This window comes from Schistocerca gregaria, chromosome 3 (genome assembly GCF_023897955.1).
Source record: "Schistocerca gregaria isolate iqSchGreg1 chromosome 3, iqSchGreg1.2, whole genome shotgun sequence".
Classification (NCBI taxonomy): domain Eukaryota; kingdom Metazoa; phylum Arthropoda; class Insecta; order Orthoptera; family Acrididae; genus Schistocerca; species Schistocerca gregaria.
Genome location: NC_064922.1, coordinates 343,869,518 through 343,890,460, shown reverse-complemented (window position 1 = coordinate 343,890,460; position 20,943 = coordinate 343,869,518). Strand labels below are relative to the sequence as shown.

Below are 20,943 nucleotides of genomic sequence, written 5' to 3'. Positions count from 1 at the left end.
ACTGTGTTCACAAGATTAGGAATTCAAGAACACATCAGCTGTGCTTAGTGAGCTCATTGTTTGGTTGCGTTACTAGGTACATTGTACATAGGAACTTAAAAAAAAAAAAAAATACAAATGTGACAAAACAAGGAATAAAAGCTCTGCACATCATGAGAACAAAACACTGTGCCCCTAGCAAAATGCACAGAACTACTTGGTGCACACGGGAAAACTGACACTTGTGCACTAACACAACACACACCAGATGATGGCTGCGGTAGCTTCAATATTTTTGTGTGTTGCAATAGTTGTTGAAATCCAACCACAACCATGGTACAATCAGTACCCTGACCTTTGCAACACATATCAAACCAACCTAATTCCTCAACTGCTACTCCTTCCTTGTCTTCTCTTGCTGCTTCTAGTTCTTTTTCTTTTGTTCTTTTTTTTCTCAAACTCTCTGCAAACGCTACCTCCAGGTACCCCTCTCCTTCTAATGGGCTCCCCAGTTTCAATATTCTTTTCATGGCATTTTCTTAAATTTACCTCATAACTTTTACCTCTTCTCTAACTTCCCTATAATCCTTGAACGTTTTGCTGTCAATTATTATTTTCTATTTGAATGACTTATCCAATGGTGCTTTACTGAGTTTTTCTAATTTGAATTCTGTTTATGATTCTTCACTGGCTGAACAACCTTTCATCTTAATTATTTATCTATGTTGAGCACATGTACTTATTTGGATGTATACGTGCACATGGGAAAAAAAATTCCTGGATTTTTCCCAGATAAAAAATACATTTTTTCCCAGGTAAAAATACACTTTATCCATGTTAATTGACTGTACATTTTCCCACAGAGCTGTACAACTTATCAATCCTTTGAATGGGTAACGTTTTATACACTGGTGTAGAACTTCTCATTGCCACTTTAGAATAAGAAACCCAGCAAAAAAAATGTCTTGGGAAGATCTTTGATGTGCAGATTTTGATGCCCTTTTCTAAGACAATCATAGCTCATGTCATGTAATCTTGCCAGCTGATGACAACAGATATTCAGAACATAGGACACACGATGTAGTCGAGGGAAAATTTGAACCAAGGACCTCTCGTTCCGCAGCTGCTCACGCTAACCACGGGACCACGGCGCTCCTGAGCGCACACTATACTTAATGTTGCATATCTTGCGCATGGACTACTCAGTTTGTATATTTTGCTTATTTTTTTCATAGTTCCATACAACTTCTTCCTGTTTTCTCGATTGTTCTGTGTTCAGTTTTTCAAGGCCTATCCACTGTGCCAACTTATAACTAAATCTGAGGGGGGTGTGATGGGGAGGTTCCCTTGTAGGTGCCTGGTTCTCAAAATGTTAAGTTTTAAATGAGAGTCAAATGCTCTGTGATTTAAGAAATTCATTGCACATTCTCACACGTAATGTAATTCATCTCGCATAAAATGAAATTTACTTTGAAAGTAATGCTTTTCAAACCACCATTAGCAACATTTTCCTGAGACCTATTAGAAGTAGGTTCATTTCAGCAGTTGCCAGAGAGTGCCAGGTAATACGCGTTACAGTACTTGCACAGCTACGATGGCATAGGAAGCATGTTTGTTTGTATGTGTAAAGCATTTAGACAATTTACATTTTGTCATAAAAGAAACAGGACATCAGTGGATATTCCAAGAGCATCGAAATTTCTTAAACTATTCTAAAATGTATAATTCAACTTGAAGGGCACATTCATTTGTCCGGATTCACAGTGAAGTAGGCCCCACTCTGATATTAAGCTTTTCAGTGTGGTTTTCTGGTTGTAAATTTTCTTGGAATACCAGTACTGTACTATCTCATGTTAGGTTCTTTATTATGGCATAATTCCATACATGTCAGAAGATGAAAATGTGCAGCTGAAATTCAGTGAACAGTTGGCACTAGCCTATACTTTGGTATAAAACACTTCATTTCGAATAAATTGACTACCGCAGCAGGAAAGATCAATAAAAGCTAAATTTCTTTAGCAAACCGACAAATATAACTTCATTGTTATGTAAGACGATTATTGTTCGACAACCAAAAACGTGGATATAAAATAAAGTCAGAGAACTGAAACTAGTAATATATTTCAACCTGTAAATGAAGAGGAAACAGCAAAATCACTAAATGCAAACAGGGTGACATGGAGACTAACCCCCTCCCCACTACAACTCAGACTGCTCTGAGCATGTGCAAATCTGCCAGCTTGGGCACGCCAGAAAAAATTTTCCAGTCTGAATTGCACATGTGCATGAGCCTACAGGAAACTGTTCAAATGAATCTAATGTGATGTCACGATCATCGGAAGCAGTTTGATGTTACAAAGAGTGCATAGTCTTCATTCCAAGGCCTTTGACACATTTTGCTGTTGGCAGATGCTTGTGTGTGCATGGTGTTTTGTTGTTGTAAATGGCGCAATTCGTTTACAACTATAGTTTTTCCCCCTCTCTTTTATGTTTTAGTGCTGCAGTATTATTCTACAGTTGTGGGATACAGTAATATTCTCTGTTAGAGTATCAGTCCTTACCAATCAAAATTACAAAAATTTAACTGAAAACTAAAACAATGGACAATTCCCAGAATTCCGAAAAATTCCCAGGTTTTCTCTTGATTAAAAAAATTCCTGGGTTTTGCCCAGATTTCCTGATTGTCCCTGGCAAATCTTTACGTTTTTCCTCATTTTCACCTTTCTTTTAACGCTCATTTCAGCACACTAAGACACAACTGAGATTCGTAATTTTGATGACTACAACCATTTTCTAAATCTTTCACTAAGTGTGCAACTTCATTGTTGGACTTCATCCTTTCAAAATAAACAAAAAATATGGGAGAATAGTATTATAAGCTGCACTAATGACATGCACAAAATTAACGACTTAAGCAAAATTGCATGGATAGGTAGCAAGCAATACTCACTACAAAAGATAATTTCATGTTACTGAGATGTTACCTGTATGATCCAAAGATTAGGATGGACCAAGAAACATGTTGTATCCTTGAGGAGCTCATACAATGCACTCTTCTGCAAGAGGCTCAGTTCTGTGAGTGCTTTCATTGCATTTATAGCCTTGACAATAACAAATTCTTCAGGATCAGTCAAACCCTATAAAAAATATTAAATACTTTCAGAAAACATTCCAAATGTTACACTACACCAATTTTGTACCCCATACGAATATATAGGAAAATACATAATCCATGCATATTAAAAATGATGTGTGTATGTGTGTACATTTTACACATCCTAAACAAATGTACTGATTTCAATCAAACTTGGTACACATATCCCTGACTGTCAGGCAACAGTCACTGTCAGGCAACAGTCACTATGAGGGTAATTCAGAGAAAATGACACCCTAAACAATCAGATGTATGGAAAACTGCTACATCATGCACAACTAGGGACAGGAAAAGCTTGTAAAAATAACAACATGAAAAATAACACCAAATTCATGATTTTGACCAAAATAACATGAAGTTGGCAATTTTTATGAGATATCTTGAAATTTATAATTTTGCAGTGCAGAAGTGTTATAAATTTGAGGAAAGTAGTTCACTATTATTCAGAACTGTTAGTTACATAATGTTAACATTCCATTCTGACTTTTAATCATGGCTGAGGTTTGTGTATAATCTTAGAGCCAGTTCATTTCCCATGTAACAAACTTCGATGTCAAAACAAAAATAACACAGAATTTGGCAAAAAACACTAAATTTGCCAAAAAATAATCTAGAATTTGACGAAAAGAAGCAAATTTGACAAAAAGCAGGAGCAAATTTCACAGAAACAGCAAATGTGACAAAATCTCAAAATTTGGCAAAATAAACAACACCAAATTCTGCAAAATAAATATAATCTGATTTCCCAAAAGAACATTGAATTTGGCAAAACAACAACAACAAATCTGATACAAAAACACCAAAAATGGCAAAAAAAATTGACACAATTTGGCAAAAAGTGAATTTGAAAAAAAAACAGTAAATTTGGCAAAAACATAATAATGAACTTAGTAGGAAAAATAATACCACATCTAGCAAGAAAAATAACACCAAATTAGATAACGAAATCATATTTGACAAAAGAATAAGCAAAAAGCAACAGCTAAATTGCAATAAACAACACCTACATTGGAAGAAACAACACCAAATTTGGCAAAAAATAACACCAAATTTACCAGGAGACAGCAGATTTGATGAAAGAAAATTACACAGTATTTTGAAGAAACACTACCAACTTTGGCTGAAAATTATATCAAATGTGGCAATAAAAGACAGAAGTTGGCAAAAAGTATACAGAATTTGACAAAATGAACCAAATTTTGCAAAAGTATTGAATCTGCCAAAAAAACACCATTTTTGGCAAACAATAATACTAAATTTGGCAATAAAACAAAATGATTTTGTCCTTTCCCTGTTCTTCACATTTGGATTTATTACTTCTGGCTACTAATTCTATTTGCAAAAAATTTCAGAGACAGTATTCACGTATTCCACTGCATGGACCTACAAATTTTTATCATCGTACCACACAGAGGTCATGAGGTATAAAGTTATCAACGGTGAGATGCGTGAAAAAATGCCACATTGTGCATGACATTTAAATATATTACTTCTTTGCTACTAACTATATTCACAACAGTTTGTAGGCGGTATCCACATAAGCCGCTGAATGTACCTACGTAATTATATCATTATATGACACACAGATCAGGACACAAGATGTCATAAACACTGAGATGTATGAAAAATTGCTGCATCATTCATGGCATCTAAATTTATTACTTCTTTGCTGCTAATAATCTAGAATACTGACCGCTGTGCAATTAAAATGCTGGGTGAGAAGTTTGAAGAGACATTGTCAACAACAAGAAAGATATATGAGATTTAAAAAAAGAAGAAAAGAAAAATTAAAAAAAACTGGGTGTACGCCCAAAAACATTAAGAATTTAAGAGTTATAATTACATGAAGCTGACTGTCATTGGTTTATACCTAGGTTTTCCACAATAGGCCAATTTTACACAATAATATAGGTATCTATCTATTCAAATGATAAAGTTTGTTAAAGGCATTGGAATTATTCTATCATGATACAGCAGCGTGTGCTGCTTTGAAACTTAAGACAGGTTAAAACTGTGTGCCAGACTGGACTCTATCTCAGAAACTTGCCTTTTGCACACAATGTTTTTATCAACTGAGATATCCATGCACAATTTGTGATACGTCACACTTTCAGTTCTTCACAACCTCTCTTTGACTTTCCTGATTTCATAGAAGCTTTCCCGCACACCACACTTGACATACACTGCTGGAAGAAAGGATCTCACAGAAAAATGGCTCAGCTACAGCCTAGGTGTTATTTCCAGAGTGATCTTTCACTCTGCACCAGAAAGTGCTCTGTTTTGTAGCTTGCTGACAGATGACAAAAGCACCTCAGACTAGGATCGAGTCCCAGCAACAAGACACACTGTTTTAACCTGTATCCATGTCAACTCTCTGCAAACCAAAATGAGGTGCATGACAGAGGGTACTTCCAATTGTACCACGTATTAGGGTTTCTTCCCAATCATCTTTAAGTATCGAATGCAAAAATAATGACTGCTCAAATGCCTCCATCTGTATGTGGACTGCAATGAATCTAATTTGTATTCAGAGACCCTGTGGGAGAGATACATAGGAGCTGTAATACATTCAGTTTCAATTTCCCAGATACTTCACTTAATACTGTCACCTAAAACTTCATACGTAGGGTTTCAAAGCATAGTTGACAGCTATCTTCAAATGTCTGGCATTCTGGTATTTCAACATTTTCGAGGCACTCTCCCAGAAATCAAAGACACCTGAGACTGTCTACATTGCCCTTTTTTGTATATGTTCCATTTCCCCTGTTAGTCCTATTTAGTATGAATCCCACATGCTTGAGCCACATTCAAGGATGTGTCACACAGCTGTTTTGTAGGCGATCCTCTTTGCAGACTGACTGCATTTTTCCCTCTATCTTATTAATCAAACAAGATGAATGAGGCCCACGGGCATACACACTGAGCCCACAAGGTGTTCCTAAATCTGTCATAAAATTATAAAATAGCACATAATCCACCACAGAGTGAAAGTTTCATTCTGGGAAAAATCCTAGGCTGCATCTAAGCCATTTCTCCATAGTATTCTTTCTTTTAGGACTGCTGAGCCAGTGAAGGAGGAGCACATTGTAAAGTTTGGGAAATTAGAGAGATTTACTGATAGAATTGAAGCTGTGAGTGTGGACTGTGAGTCACGTCTAGAGGACAGTCAGTAAGAGCATTGTTCACAGAAGACATGTTTCTGAGCTACTGTCCTGACCTGCAACACAGTCTTAATAAAGAAACATTACATGAGTCAAAGGTGATTCTGTGATGAACTTTATTATTTAATTAATCATGGTGACAATGGAAACAATTTATGGATGAATGATGAAGTTCATTTTCACTTCTTGGTTACATCAACGAGTAGACCTATGAAGGTTGGAGTTATGGTAATTGCATCAACAACCTCTTCACTTTATAAAAGTTAAAGTGTGGCATGTTGTGTCTCCATCAGGGATATTAGGACCCCACTACTTTGAAGACATTCTTGGAAACAAACTGACAGAGTCTTCACAGAAACGCAAATTTGTCGGAAAACATTTTTTACTATGTGATTTTCACATCAGCAAAGTAAAGGGATACTTTTCAACAGGAATGAACTAATACTATACAACAGGAGTAAGGACGAATATTGTTCATGGTTCATTTTTGAATCATCTAATTTGTCAAAATGGGGAAACTGCATGTTTCCTTCCTGTGATGTTAGAATTGTTTCTGTGTAATGTAAAATGTGTCTCTCTTGCTGACTGTCATAAAAAACCAACCTAAGCTACTTTACAGATAAAATGGTCAATGAATTGTTAATGAAGAAGCTAAGCCCTGCTGCTTCCACCAATTAATGACTCATGAGCCCACATATGCATCAGCACAAATTAAAAAAAAATTGAAAAGCAAGAAAAACTCTGTTCATAGGCACTCCTTAATACATGGTAGGATTTCTAAAAAGTTGGTTATGTCACTGCCCAGGGGCCAACCAATGCATCTGTTGAATTAACCCTAAATAAATTCAGTTGCACATTCAACCAATGCAGCTAGGAATTTGCGGTGAAATAATTTTCACTACTCACAGCATTTCGAAATTTTTAACAAACTTCAAACATCCACAAAAATAATTGAAGCTCCTTTAGACCCATGTCTAAAGTTAAAGTTCAGTAATCGCAAACAAAAGAAATTCTAAGTGTAGATCACTGTGGAAGTCAACTGCAGAAATGTTTTTAAAATTAAGACTACGTTGCCCAACCTGAAATATTCAGAGAACACATTTTGAAATTTTTTTAAAGTATTAACTATCAACAGATACAAATATCAGAAGTCCCCAACGCAATCTGTTCTCCTAATGTGAAATCTTCTAAATCCACACAAGCTGGAAATGTTTCAGTGTTCACTATTGAAACACGTGAAAATCACAGATCAACAACCAAATACTTAGAAATATTTCCGATACACTCGTGATGTGACTTACAGCTGCCCACACATCCTGTCTCTTCCAGATCTGAACCCCAACTGCCACCCCACCCCCCTACGAAAATTGCCACTGCTCTTTATACCTTCGCATTGTTGTGACTCAAATTTACTCACTTCTGACTTCCAATAACATAATCAAAACTATAAATTTAGTGTTACATGCATGTATTATATATCAATTTAGATGTAAATTTCATCAACTTTCTAATGGTAACTCAAATGGTTTAATCACAAATAATGTTTTTGCCCAGGTAGACACTACTTTGCACCTTTATGCTATCAATAAAAAATACACAATTACAACCAATTAACCTCATACATCCCTTGTAATATCTCTTTATTAATGGTGCTGCAATTTGCAATATTTCCTATTTCATTTAAGGGATAAGGCAAGTTTTTGTGCTGGCAATGTAATTCCAGTCTGTAATTTAAAATATGCAATATTCACAAAAATCTACTATAGCAATCCGATAGCACTCGAGATCAATCCACAGACACTAGTAAGTAAGAATCACTTAAGTCATTCTTCAGGTATTAATTTTTAAAGGTCATTTTATTCATAAAATACACTGAGCTGACAAAAGTCATGGGATATACGCATATACATATGGGCAGCAATATTGGCTACAGTAGGTATAAAAGGGCAATGCATTGGCAGAGCTGTCATTTGTATTCAGGTGATACATGTGAAAAAGTGTCCGATGGGATTATGGCTACATGACGGGAATTAACAGATTTTCAATGTGGAAGTGTAGTCGGAGCTACATACATGGGACATCAGTATGGAATTCAATATTCCAAGAGCCACAGTGTCAAGAGTGTACCGAGAATACCACATTTCAGGCATTACCTCTTGTCACATACAACACAGTGGCTGACAGTCTTCACTTAATGACCGAGATCAGCGTAGAGTTGTCAGGGCTTACAGACAACAACATTGCAAGAAATAACCACAGAAACCATTGTGGGACGTGCGATGAACATATCCATTAGAATAGTGTGGTTTGTTGTTTGTTTTGGTTTAGGGTGCAAAAACAACTAGTGTCATATGCTCCCACATCAGATCCCTAGAACATGAAGACAAAGAGAAGAGTTAAAAACAACTACACGTGATGGAAGAGAAGACAACTAAAAATAAGTACGTGGAGAGAAGTTTTATAAAATACGCCATAGAGAAATGGAGGCCATGAATTAAAAATTAAATGGCCTTTCCCATATTGCTACAACAAATAAAAAGTAAAAAGCATTCGACAGCCTGTGTGTTGTTTGCTAAAACAGCCAATAAGTCAGACGGCAAACACAAACGAGAACATATGTGGTTAAAAAAAAGGTGCATTCTGTCAGGAAATTGCAGACCATCAAAGGTTGAGCACAACGAGTACAAAGTAGTGGGGGAGCACCACTTAACAAATGGCAATGGCTAAAAAGACAGTGCCTAATAAGCAACTAAAAGCAACTAAAATGATCTCCTCACAGGGAGAGGGCGTAGAGGAGGTCATCCAAGCCACTGGGAGAGGCTTAATAACCCGAAGCTTGTTCCCATGAAGTAAGGACAAGTGGTGATGTCAAAGTGGCACCTTCTGCCAACAGATGGAAACACAGAGATCATCAGAGGGAATGTAAGAACTAGCAGGCTGAAGTATGAGGACTGCAGCCTTGGCAGCAGCATCAGCAGCATCAGCAGCCTCGTTTCTTGTCAGACCAATGTGACCTGGAACCCACATAAACATCACAGTGGCTCCATAAAGGGTGAGCAAGTGACAGCTCTCCTGGACCCATTGCACTAAGGGATGGACAGTGTAAGCACACACAAGATTTGAAGGGCACTGAGAGAGTCAGAACAGATGACGCAATGGAAAAGCCTGTGTCATCAAATGTAATGCGTGGTTTTATACAGGGCAAAGAGCTCTGCTGTAAATAATGAGAAGTTTTCTGGAAGATCAGTCTGAGGGCCATCAGCGTACACAAAGGTACTATCGCAAAGTTCCATGCACAGGTCGTAAAGGTAAAGGCAATAAAGCAAGGCTGAAGTAGTCCTTCGGAAGTGAATGAAGGCCAAGGTGAACATAGGCTGCAGCATGAAGCCAAGATGGTGAAGGGTTTACACCCATTAGGAAAGTTGCAGATAGTGTAAAGTTAATCTACCGGAGCAAGAACCGAAAGTGAACTCCTGGAGGTAACAGAGAAGAGGGATGCGCCCCATATTGGCAATCAAAGGAATCTTCAAAGGAGGAGGCATAGGATTGGTGACTGCATCTGGCAGACAAACGGCACGCATATCTGCTGAGTAGAAATTCACTGCGGTAGGATAATGGTAGTTCAGCAGCTACTGCATACAGACTCTCAACCAGGTTAGTGTAAAGGGCACCAGAAGTCAAACGGATGCCATTATAGTGGATAGTATAGAGATGGCGTAAGGGGGACGGATGTGCAGTTGCATAAACAAAACACCCACAGTCTAGTTTCAAATGGACAAGGGACTAGTACAAACAGAGGTGGGTGGGTTGATCTGCTCCCCAGGAAGTACCACTGAGGGCACGTGGGAAACTGAAGGACCGCATACTACGTGCTGCCAGGTAAGACACATGGGAGGACCAAGAAAGTTTCCCATCAAGCATGAGTCCCAGGAATTTTGTAGTTTCAACAAATGGAAAAGCAACAGGCACAAGATGTAAAGACATGGAAGAAACTAACTGCGCCACCAGAAATTCATACAAATGGTTTTTCAGTGGAAAATGAAAGCCAATGTCGGTGCTCCATGAGTAAAGATAATCGAGACATCGCTGAAGACACTGCTCAATGAGACAGGTCCATGGAGAGCTGCAATAAATGGAAAAATCATCAATGAAAAGGGAACTGGAGATGCCTGATGGGAGTCAGGCAATTATAGGGTTAATGGTGATAGCAAAGAGGACGACGCTCAGGAAGGACCCCTGAGGCACACCATTTTTCTGGAGAAAGGTGTCCGACAAGGCAGAACCCACACATACCTTGAAAACTCAGTATTTTAAAAATTCCTGAAAGAAACGGGGCAGGCAGCCACGGAAGTCCCACTTGTAGGCAGTTCAGAGGATACCAGTCCTCCAGCAGGTGTTGTAGGCTGTCTCCAAATTGAAAAACAAAGCCACAGTCTGGGGTTTCCGTAGAAAACCATTCTTGACATGAGTGGATAAAATGATGAGATGGTCAACTGCAGAATGACACTTGAAATCCACACTGTGCCAGGGTTAGTAAATTGCATGACTCAAGCCACCATACCAGCCAGGCATGAATCATATGTCCCATTACCTTGCAAACATAACTGGGGAGAGAACTGGTGCAGTAGCTAGAAGGAAGGTGTCTGTCCTTACCAGGCTTAGGTATGTGTATGACTGTGGCTTCATGCCAACATCTGGGAATTGTGCCCTCTGCAGTTGTATGTATGAAGCAGGAAGAGCACAAGATAAAGGTGCTGCAACATCTATATATGAACGTCATCTAGCCCTGGCGTGGAGTATCAGGATGAAGTGAAAATATGATCTAGCTACCTCATAGTAAAGACAGCATTGTAGCACTCACGATCTGTGAAGAGAGGGGTATCGCCTGAGCCTATTCCACTCATTTCTCATGGAGGAAGGAAGGGTAATAGTGGGAGGAGCTCAAAATCTCCACAAAATGGTTAGAAAAGGTGTTGGAGATAGCAAGAGGGTCCACAATGACATCATCTGCTACTGCCAGGCCAGAAATTGGGGAATTAATCATCACAGTCCCAGAGATCCGTCAGAGGTGGCGGAGTGGAACTGTTAAAAGAACTAGTGAATGAAATCCAGCTGGCTTTTTAGCTACCCTGAAGAACACGACAACACTGTGCACAGAACTGTTTATGATGAATGCAGTTTGCCATCGTAGGATGAAGGATGAAAATGCGGAGAGCACGTCTCTGTGCAGGAATTGCATTGTGGCCAGCCTCAGAACACATGGCATGGTAAAGAGGAAGTGCGAGGAATGTAACATTCTGTGGTGGTAAGGATAACATTTGTAAGATATTCTACCTGGTCATCACAACTGGGAAAATGTTTGTTGAAGGTCACCAGGGAGGAGTAAAGCCTCCAGTTGGCCTTAGTAAGCTGCCATTTTGGTTGCACATAGGTGGGGTAGGAGCCATCAAATGGATAGCACACAGGAAATGGTCACTCGAGTATGTGTCAGAGAGAGGGGACCACTCCAGATGATGGGCAAGCTGGGCAGTGCAGAAGGATAGGTCCAAATGGGAACAGGTGTGTGTGCAGTCTGAAAGGAACATGGGTCCTCTTGTATTAAGGCAGAGGAGGTTCAGTGTCCTGGTAACATTGAATGATAGAGGAAAGTAAACGGTACAAAGGGAAAAGGCCAAGTGAGAAAGGACAAGCAAACTGCAACAGCTTGAAGGTGGGCAGTCAGAGAGATGAACTGACTATGAACGTCATCCTCTGTGAGCAGCATGACTCCCCCATGTGACGAAATGCTGTCCTCAGTGGAAAAGTCAAAATGGACAGGGAAGAAATGCAAGAGCTCAAAGCAATCATGAGGATGCAATTTTGTTTTCTGAAAGGAGAGAGCAGCAAGTGGGCACTGCAGTTCTAAGAGCAGCCATAAATCCTCTTTGTTGGATCGAAGACCGCAAATGTTCCATTGGATGAGAATCATGACGAAGAAAAACTGAAAGGGTGTCACATTGGCAGCTGCCAAGTGACAGCCTTTGAAGACTTGTTGCTACAGGGCATAAAGGCTGGAGGATCCTCCTCCATGAGGTCTACAAAAGCATCGGCATTCTCTTTCTGTATGCCTGCAGAGTTCATGACAGAAAAAGGATTGGAGGTGCACTCCAGCGAGATGGAGGTTGGCCGGGCGAGGGTATTATATGGCGACACCATCAAAGAGGATCCTAGAGTCTATGAAGGAGGAGTCTGTTTGCCTTTGTTTGGCTTCTAGGAGGAAGACTCAGGTGTTGGTTGGCTGGAGGGACATACGAAGTGTTCATGGGAGTATTCCTCCTGTCCTCCACAGTCTGCCGGTTACGTAGCTGGTGACTTCGCCCCCTGAGGTACAAGTCTGGTGGCGTGTTGCACAGCTGCAGGAGGAAATGGTGACACTATCAAGACATTGGCGGGGGGGGGGGGGGGGGGGGAGAACAGTGCGATGAAACATGACATTAATGGACTATGATGACACATGAGTAATGCGAGTGCCTTTGGTAACAGCTTGACATCGCCTGCACCACTTCTCCTTGGCTCGTGAGCATTTCCTCTGAATCTCAGCTGACTGTAAATCCATGGCCTGGCCAGACAAGTCCTGATTTCAGCTAGTAAGAAGTGATGGTATGGTTCGATTGTGGTGCAGACCCCACAAAGCCATGAACCTAGGTTGTCAGCAATGTACTGTCCAAAGCTGGTGGTGTCTCCATTACGGTGTGGGCTGTGTTTACATGGAATAGACTGGATCCTCTGGTCCAACTAAACTGTTCATGGACAATATTACAAAAAGGATAGGTCACTACTCACCATTTAGAGGATATGTTGAGTCACTGACTGGCACAACAAAACGACTGTCAAACAAGTAAAGTCCTGCCAATCACTGCTCCTCAAAGGGTGCTAACATCTATTGATGACACTACAAATCTAGAGCAAGTGGGCCAGCTTGGCCCCACAGCTGTCAAAACATGCCCTCTTGGCTGTCATAACACTTGCTGATTCAGCTGTTAACGTTACGACAGAATGTGCGCGTATGGCCACATCTGTTTTTAAAGTTTCTTGTAACCATGCCAGGGATGTAATGTCTCACTCTTCACCTCCCAAATCACTGGACCAAATAAAATGAAAATTGTTTCTGGACATTAGAATTAGAGACCGGAAAATGCCTCAATGGGAAGTGGCAATGTCACAGATGTGATGAGCTACCTCAGATATGATTAACTGGTTGAAAGAATGTGTACACCTGGACAGATAATTTTCTAATTTCATTTCTTGAAATTAATATTTTCATTCTTACTTTTCTAAAAAAAACCTTAATCATTTGTGTCATGCAATATTTTGTGTAATGTAATTTCTTGTACAGACATCTTTTATTAACCTGACACGTTCCACATCATTACGAAGTGTCGTATTCATGATCTATGGAACAAGTATTAATCTAATCTAATCTAAGTGCACTTCTTTGTAGTTTAATTATGGGGAAATATTAAATTTTGAAAAAAAATATTATCTTCGTTTTTATAACTTTTCAAAATCAATCTTTTGTCTGCCTTGTACTGCAGCAAGTTCCTTGATTAAGCTTCTGGTCTATTTTACGAATATACCAACATAACACATTTCATGATTAATAAAGCTAAACACCTTCACATGAGAGTGTCAGAATTATAAATAATTATTACTGCATAGGCCCCTATTCACATGTCTGAGGACTCCAAAACAGCCACAGAAATCAGGTAATAACCAGCAAATTACATTACTTTATATTTATGAATCACTGAATTCAGGATGAATATTCAGTTACAAAACAAAAACACACACACGGAGGGGGAGGGTTGTGGGAGGGGGAGGGTTGTGGGAGGGGGAGGGGGGAAGGGGAAGGCGTGGGTGGGTGGGTGGGTGGGTGGGTGGGTGGGTGGGTGAGTGAGTGAGTGAGTGAGTGAGTGAGTGAGTGAGTGAGGGAGGGATATGCACAAACCATAAATATTTTATTATTTTGACTGACCTGCTGCAAAAGAGGAGTAAGAATGGGTGAACAGTGCCAACCAACATATGCTGCAACTCCCACAATACAGTCAAAAAATGACCCTCGGAGATGTCTGTCTTCTTTGTCATTTAGGAATGTTATCATATGAGACAGCAACACATCGTTAGCTGGAAAACATAACACAGTACTGTGTAAGGACCACAAGTCAAGGCTTCATTAACTAAATAAAGAGAACCTTATCAAATACCATAACAGAAGAAATTCAATTTTTGATGGTTAATAATTCATATCCATAACCAGCATAAACTCTAATTAGAATCATAACAATGATTAAAACCAGTTATGTGTATTTGGTAAAGTATCAAACTATTAAATACCAGCTACAATTGGTATAATTAATTAAGACTGGCAATTTCACTAAGCATAAAGAAAAATATAAAAAATGTTACAATGGGTATTATAGTTCTTAGATACATTTCACAGTCCAAGATACAAAGATACATTATTATTCAATATGTAACTGCAAACCGTGTGTAAACTGTAATTTAAATATTAGGAACAGAAAACATGCAACAAAACAATGTTGAACATCTCATATAGGCCACTGCACATGATAGAAAAATATAGTGAGACAATTTTCACTAAAAAAGCACACAACAAAGAAATTGACATTTAATCTCTGGAACAAAATTAAATATATTTCCCCATAGTCTCTCATAATGATATTAACCATATTCATCATCACACAAAGACCGGAATGTTTCAGTGACTTATGTGTCACCCATGTACCTGAGGTTCCACTGTACATAAACCAGCTTTTCAGTTGTACCTGGAGACAGTCCGTTTCATAACAGGGTGTGAATTTATCTGTGAGCTGACGAGTTATGCTCACTTGCTGTTAAGGACGGTAGTACATTCAAAATTCTACCAGGAAGTGAAGATAGGGGTTGTTTAGTTCATAACCCTTTCCACCAAACATAAGGAGAAACATGTTTTTCAGCAATCCATAAAGCATTCTGTTCGACAAAGCCTTCGATTGGCCGAAATGGTGCCAAATGTCACATAACACCCCCACGCCACGTCACAATACTTTGCTAACTGTTGTGATGAAGTCTAGAGGCTGTGTTTCCCCCTCTTGAATGAGCATTTCCCCTTTAAAATGGGGATCCAGCATATCTGCCACAACACAAACAGCTTTACAAGCATATTTGTGACTCAGGGCCACTGCACTTTAATGGAAGATTTGTCTACTGGAGAAAGTGCAATACATTCTTGGAGTATTGAGTCTACTTCCTTAGAAATGCTATCAAAGGACGCACATGCACCTGAAAGTACAGCATTATTGGCTTCTATCTTGCATTTGGCTTATGATATTGATCACAAGACATGCCATGTTTCTTCAAATTGTTTTGTCTGCTAACACAGAAGTGTTATGTCACACTGCACAATTGGGCATACAATGGTTTGTCACATAGCCTCTTTATTCTTCAGTAAACTGTCCAAAAAATCACAGTACCTGCCCAACAAACAGATGTACAATGGTATTTCTCTTTCCTCTTTGCTTTGAATAAAGCTTGGGGAACATGGTGGCCATTAAAGAATTTTACAATTTTCTTCATTAGATGAAAGCACTCTTCCAGCAGTTTCGGTGTCATTGTATCCTTTATTATGAGACTATGCTGCAAAGTAATGCCTCTGAATTTTTTATTCTGTTCTCAATATCAGTTGAGATATTATGTGTTACGCATATTACTTGGTCAACTTTCCTGTTTTACTGACAAACTTGTATGCCTCTGCCTTTAGAGGGCTCCGAACTGTAGCGTGTAACATGGTGGTGTATCCTTCAACTATGTCGGTATATGGAAAAAAACATGCTGTAATTGAATTTCTAATAGTCCAATCACTGAGCACCCTCCTGTTCAGCACAACAGTGTCAGACCACGCACGAGCATTGAGACATCAGCAACAAGCTAATGCCTTGGGTTCACCGTTATCAGTCATTCTCTGTGCAGTTCTGACTTGGCCCCATCCAATTTTCATCTTTCTCCAAAACACCTTAGAGGACTTAATTTTGACAGTGATGAAGCAGTACAAGAAGTTGTAAGGTTGTGGTTTTGTCAACAAATTAAAACATTCTAGAGTGACAGTATCAACAAACTCGTTTTTTGTTGGAGAAATATTTTCAGGAGCACAGTTGAGAAATACATTTGTGTTGTGATTAGGTATAAGTACAACATGACCAGCAGACTGAACACAACTTTATTCCACTGAAGCATTAACAACTTGAACACAGTATTTAAGTGACATTCAGCAGGAATCAATTGCATACACAAAGAGCTGTACCAATACACATTGAGAACTGAGGCTGAGAATAGTTTGGCTGACCTTAAATAGATTGAAGCCCGTGGTGTTCTCCGACACTGATCTCTCTCTCTCTCTCTCTCTCTCTCTCTCTCTCTCTCTCTCTCTCTCTCTCTCTCTCTCACACACACACACACACACACACACACACACACGAGGCATCATCTGCAGACAACATAGCACTTCCACACACAAGACCTTCTGAAACTATGCACACACATCACTGCAAAATGTAGACATGAAGAATAAAGATGTAGAAGGTTAGTGAAGTTTGTTTTATTTTAAAATCTTTAAGAGTTTTATCATCACTTTTCATGGATACTGCTTCAACCTCGTAGTAGTAGATTAAATATATGTGGTGTATAGCCTATGCAAGATGTGTGTGTACATTGGTACTCTACTATTTCCTACACAGCATGCACATTTCACACATTGTCTGTGAACACTGCTATGAAAATCTCCACACTTGTTTCACTAATAACTTCAACTAGTTTTCAAGCGAAATACTTTGCAGTTTCCCTTTCCACACCAAGTTGCATACTTTTACTGCATATTGGCTGTGGTGTTGTCACAATAAAGTTCATAATATTCTAGTTCTCTTATAGGTGTTTCTGGATTAATTCGTTCCATTCCAGTACTGTAGCTCATGATTCATATGCAGTACATGCTGCAGTGTGGTAAAGCAAACTGTGTGACAACTGGATGAAGAGAATCATTCCTACCATTCTTACAGGGTTTTACAAAGATAAAAACAATACATTTATCAGTTCAATGGTATTGAACTGTATTTTTAAATCTCTGAGTTTCAACATTTCTTAGATGTGAAATACTGCTCAATTTTTTCCTTACTCTATAGGACACAGAAAGTATTTCAAAAATTCTTTCTCATTTTCAAGGGCAATTTAATTTCTTCTTTTAGTAACTGAAAAATTCTTAAAGCAGAAGTGGGAAAGAATAAGCTGGAGCCGAGTAAAATCAAAAACAAAAAGTAAAAACCTATTTCAGCATATTCAAACTAAGTAAGCAAGGAAAACCTGTTTCAGAGTGGCCAGTATTTGATTAAAACACTATCATTCAAGAACATCGATTAAACATTTTAGAATCATCATACATGCTCACTCAGTGGCATCTCTGCTAGCTATATAAACAGGTGTTCTCGGTTACACCTTTCTCTGTACCAAATGATAGGTACTCACTCGAAGTATTATCTCCTAGAGATATTTTAATTTTGTAAATAGTTCCCCCACCAATAATTTAACAGCAAAAAAATTGACAAAGAGAAATCACATGCATGGACAAAGTCCTGTTCAAATTAAACACAACATCTAAATTTTTCAGTTTACGGTGGATATATATTGAACAGGTAATGTCCTCAGATATACAGCAGTTTTACACTGGAATGAAAAAATATCAAATTTCATGACATTCCATGTAAACCACCAATTTTGCATTATGTTGTTAAAAATCACAGTTTTTGTGTTAGTTTTCCTCTCCCATTCACGCAAACTCTTCCCGTCCCTGGGCATCAATAGTGTCTCACATGTAGTATGTGACTGCCACAGCATATGACACACATTTTGGATGCAGCTGAATCCTTCAAAGGAGTACACAACAGTTTGCTTGCAATCTCGCAGTCATTGAGTCTCAATAGACACATAAGGCTAACTGGAATAACACATCATGTTATAGAAGAATAATGGAAGGTAATAGGGGAAAAAATAGTCCTTCAACTGCTGACGGATGACACTCTACTTGAGACGAGGATGTGGAAGAGGATGGGGGAGTGGGAGGGGGGAAGGGAGTGGGAGGGGGAGGGAGAGAGGGAGAGGGAGGGAGAGAGGGAGAGGGAGAGAGAGAGAGAGAGAGAGAGAGAGAGAGAGGGAGAGGGAGAGGGAGAGGGAGAGGGACATGAAAACAGAAATAAATACAGTTGCCACACTTATATTATAATCCAAAATCAATTACTTAACAGTTTGGTAACAATTGTTTCATCCTGGGTTCCTTCAAAGCCAAAGATACCCAGAAGAAATCAAACAATGGAAAATTCAGGTAAGAATATCAGCAATGTAGGCAATGTAGGAAAAGACAGATTGCAACTTACCATAAAGATTACATATTAAGTTGCAGACATGCACAATAAGACATTACATGTAAGCTTTTGGCCACAGCCTTTATCAGGAAAAGAGAAACAAACACCATTTTTTTCATTGTTGATGCCCAGAAGAAACTCAAACACGACACCACCATATGAGATAACCAATGTAGGAAATGGAATAAGTGACATCACGGGAAATCTTAATAATAAAATAAAAAAGATAAAACCAAAATTTAAGTTAGCACAATTTCAAACCATAGAGCTTGGTCTGATTTGCTTATCTGGTTACATAGCTACTTTATTGTAACGTGCTGCAGAGACTAAAGTTAAATGTGATATATTATCCCTATAAATTCATTGTTTGTTCTATTATAGTTAATGACAGCACACACTTAATGGTCAGGCACTTATCGGCAGCACTGCATTTAGAATCCACCAGTTAAATAGTAATCTTTGGAAAAAAGGTGACACTGCTCTCTCAAAGCCCTGTTGGGTAAATCTAGCGAACCCAAATATTTAAGGAAGTTTGTGCTGCCATAACTGATTATTGCATATAGGAATCGTGAGAATAAGAAAATAGAGATTATAATGTGTACAGAGGCACATACAAAGTCATTTTTCCCTACCTCAAAAGATGAATGGGAAAAAACATCCTAACAGTGGCATGAAGTACTCACTGGTATGAACTGTACAGTGGCTTGCAGAGTATGTGTAGACACAGATGTAGATTTATGAGCCATGCTCCATGCTCAATAGACCTTCCATGACTGTCTCCTGCGGAGGAACTGAAGGTGTTCGTATCAGAGAGGCTTGGCCAAATACTGTGTTCCTGAATGCAGATCATCATACCATGATGAGCTAGTGAACACATAATGAAAAACCTGTTTTGAAATACTGTTCAGCTGATACAAAAAAAACTGGATTTCCAAGGTCATTGAACACAATTTGGAGGCTGGGCTACAAAGCAAATTTGCAGCTAATAAAGGAGAACCTTTATGACAAACATTGAATCTACCAACTCAATTGCAATTGGTGAAACACAATTTTTTTCAACATACCACTATTTTTGACAGGAAATAATGGTCTGGTAAAAATATATTGGTTATAAGGTGCCCATTTTAAACTCAAATATATCAAGTCTTCGTGCTGCGGTCACCTGTTTGTGACAGTATAAGTTTGGATGTCTCAATGTGGATTTTAAATGCTTCACAGAACATATCATTTCCTAGATGCTGCCACCATATTTATGTCACGAGTAATGTAGTGAAATCAATGCAATAACAATATCCCAAGAGAATATATTATTTCCTGATGGGCTAATCTCCAGTACATATAAGATCAACATTGTGATTTGTGGAGCAAATATGAGAGAAAGTATTTATAGGCAAATGTTCCTAAATAAGACAATCTCCTTTGTTTTGACTAGCCAATCCACAAGGACTAGCAACATGTAGCAGTTAAATTCATGAAGAAATTATAGCTCACCTTTTTGTTTACCAAAGAAAACACATAATTTAGTTATGCCATTTTCCATCAATGTCTGCTTCACCAAATTTTGAGGGTCAGTGAGAAGATTAGCAACAGTTTGTTGAATCATTTCATGCAATGTCTGCAGCTCAGTTTCATAGCTTGGACGTGGTGCTTCACCATGAGGTGAAGATGATATCTGTGTATGTTCCAGGTACCTGGCAAGAAAAAACATCAACAGAATATGTACTTTAATATATACAGCCATTGCATAAAGTTATCTTCAGATTATAAAAACTGCAGCATGAAAACATTAATGAACCACAACTAATAATTCAAAATTAAAACTTTATTTCAAAAATGTTATCTATTAATTTAATGTTTTCATTAGAATGCAATCATCATACAATAAATCATAAATAAAAGGTTTACAAACCTTTGCTAACCAGGTCCATGTTATTTTTTTATTAGTAATAATGTAATTTCATGTCTAAGTGCACAAACGCATGCCATCATGTAAACATTAAACCACAAAGCACAAAATAACGAGAGAACAGTATGAAAGAGAAAAGGAAAAAAATTATACACAGTGTCTCACAAAAGATACCAGGGAAGGGCCCCAAAGGTCACAGAGCACATTTGCTGGTTGTTGAAGCTGCAACTGGCAGTTGCCATTATGCTTCATTCTCGGACACCAATACTTTGCATGTGCCCCCTACTCCGTGCGACT

General features: G+C 38.6%; 1 protein-coding gene across 1 annotated transcript in view; it reads right to left on the bottom strand.

Annotated features, from left to right (window-relative positions):
- The window catches only part of LOC126354825 (phosphoinositide 3-kinase regulatory subunit 4), a 192,191-nt gene that overhangs the window by 73,340 nt on the left and 97,908 nt on the right, over window positions 1–20,943 (bottom strand). Inside the window, exons 12-14 of the mRNA XM_050004768.1 lie at window positions 20,232–20,431; window positions 14,309–14,457; window positions 2,964–3,116 (exon numbers count right to left, since the gene is read on the bottom strand). Coding sequence (XP_049860725.1) covers window positions 2,964–3,116; window positions 14,309–14,457; window positions 20,232–20,431 — 502 coding nt within the window. The remainder of the gene's footprint in view (window positions 1–2,963; window positions 3,117–14,308; window positions 14,458–20,231; window positions 20,432–20,943) is intronic.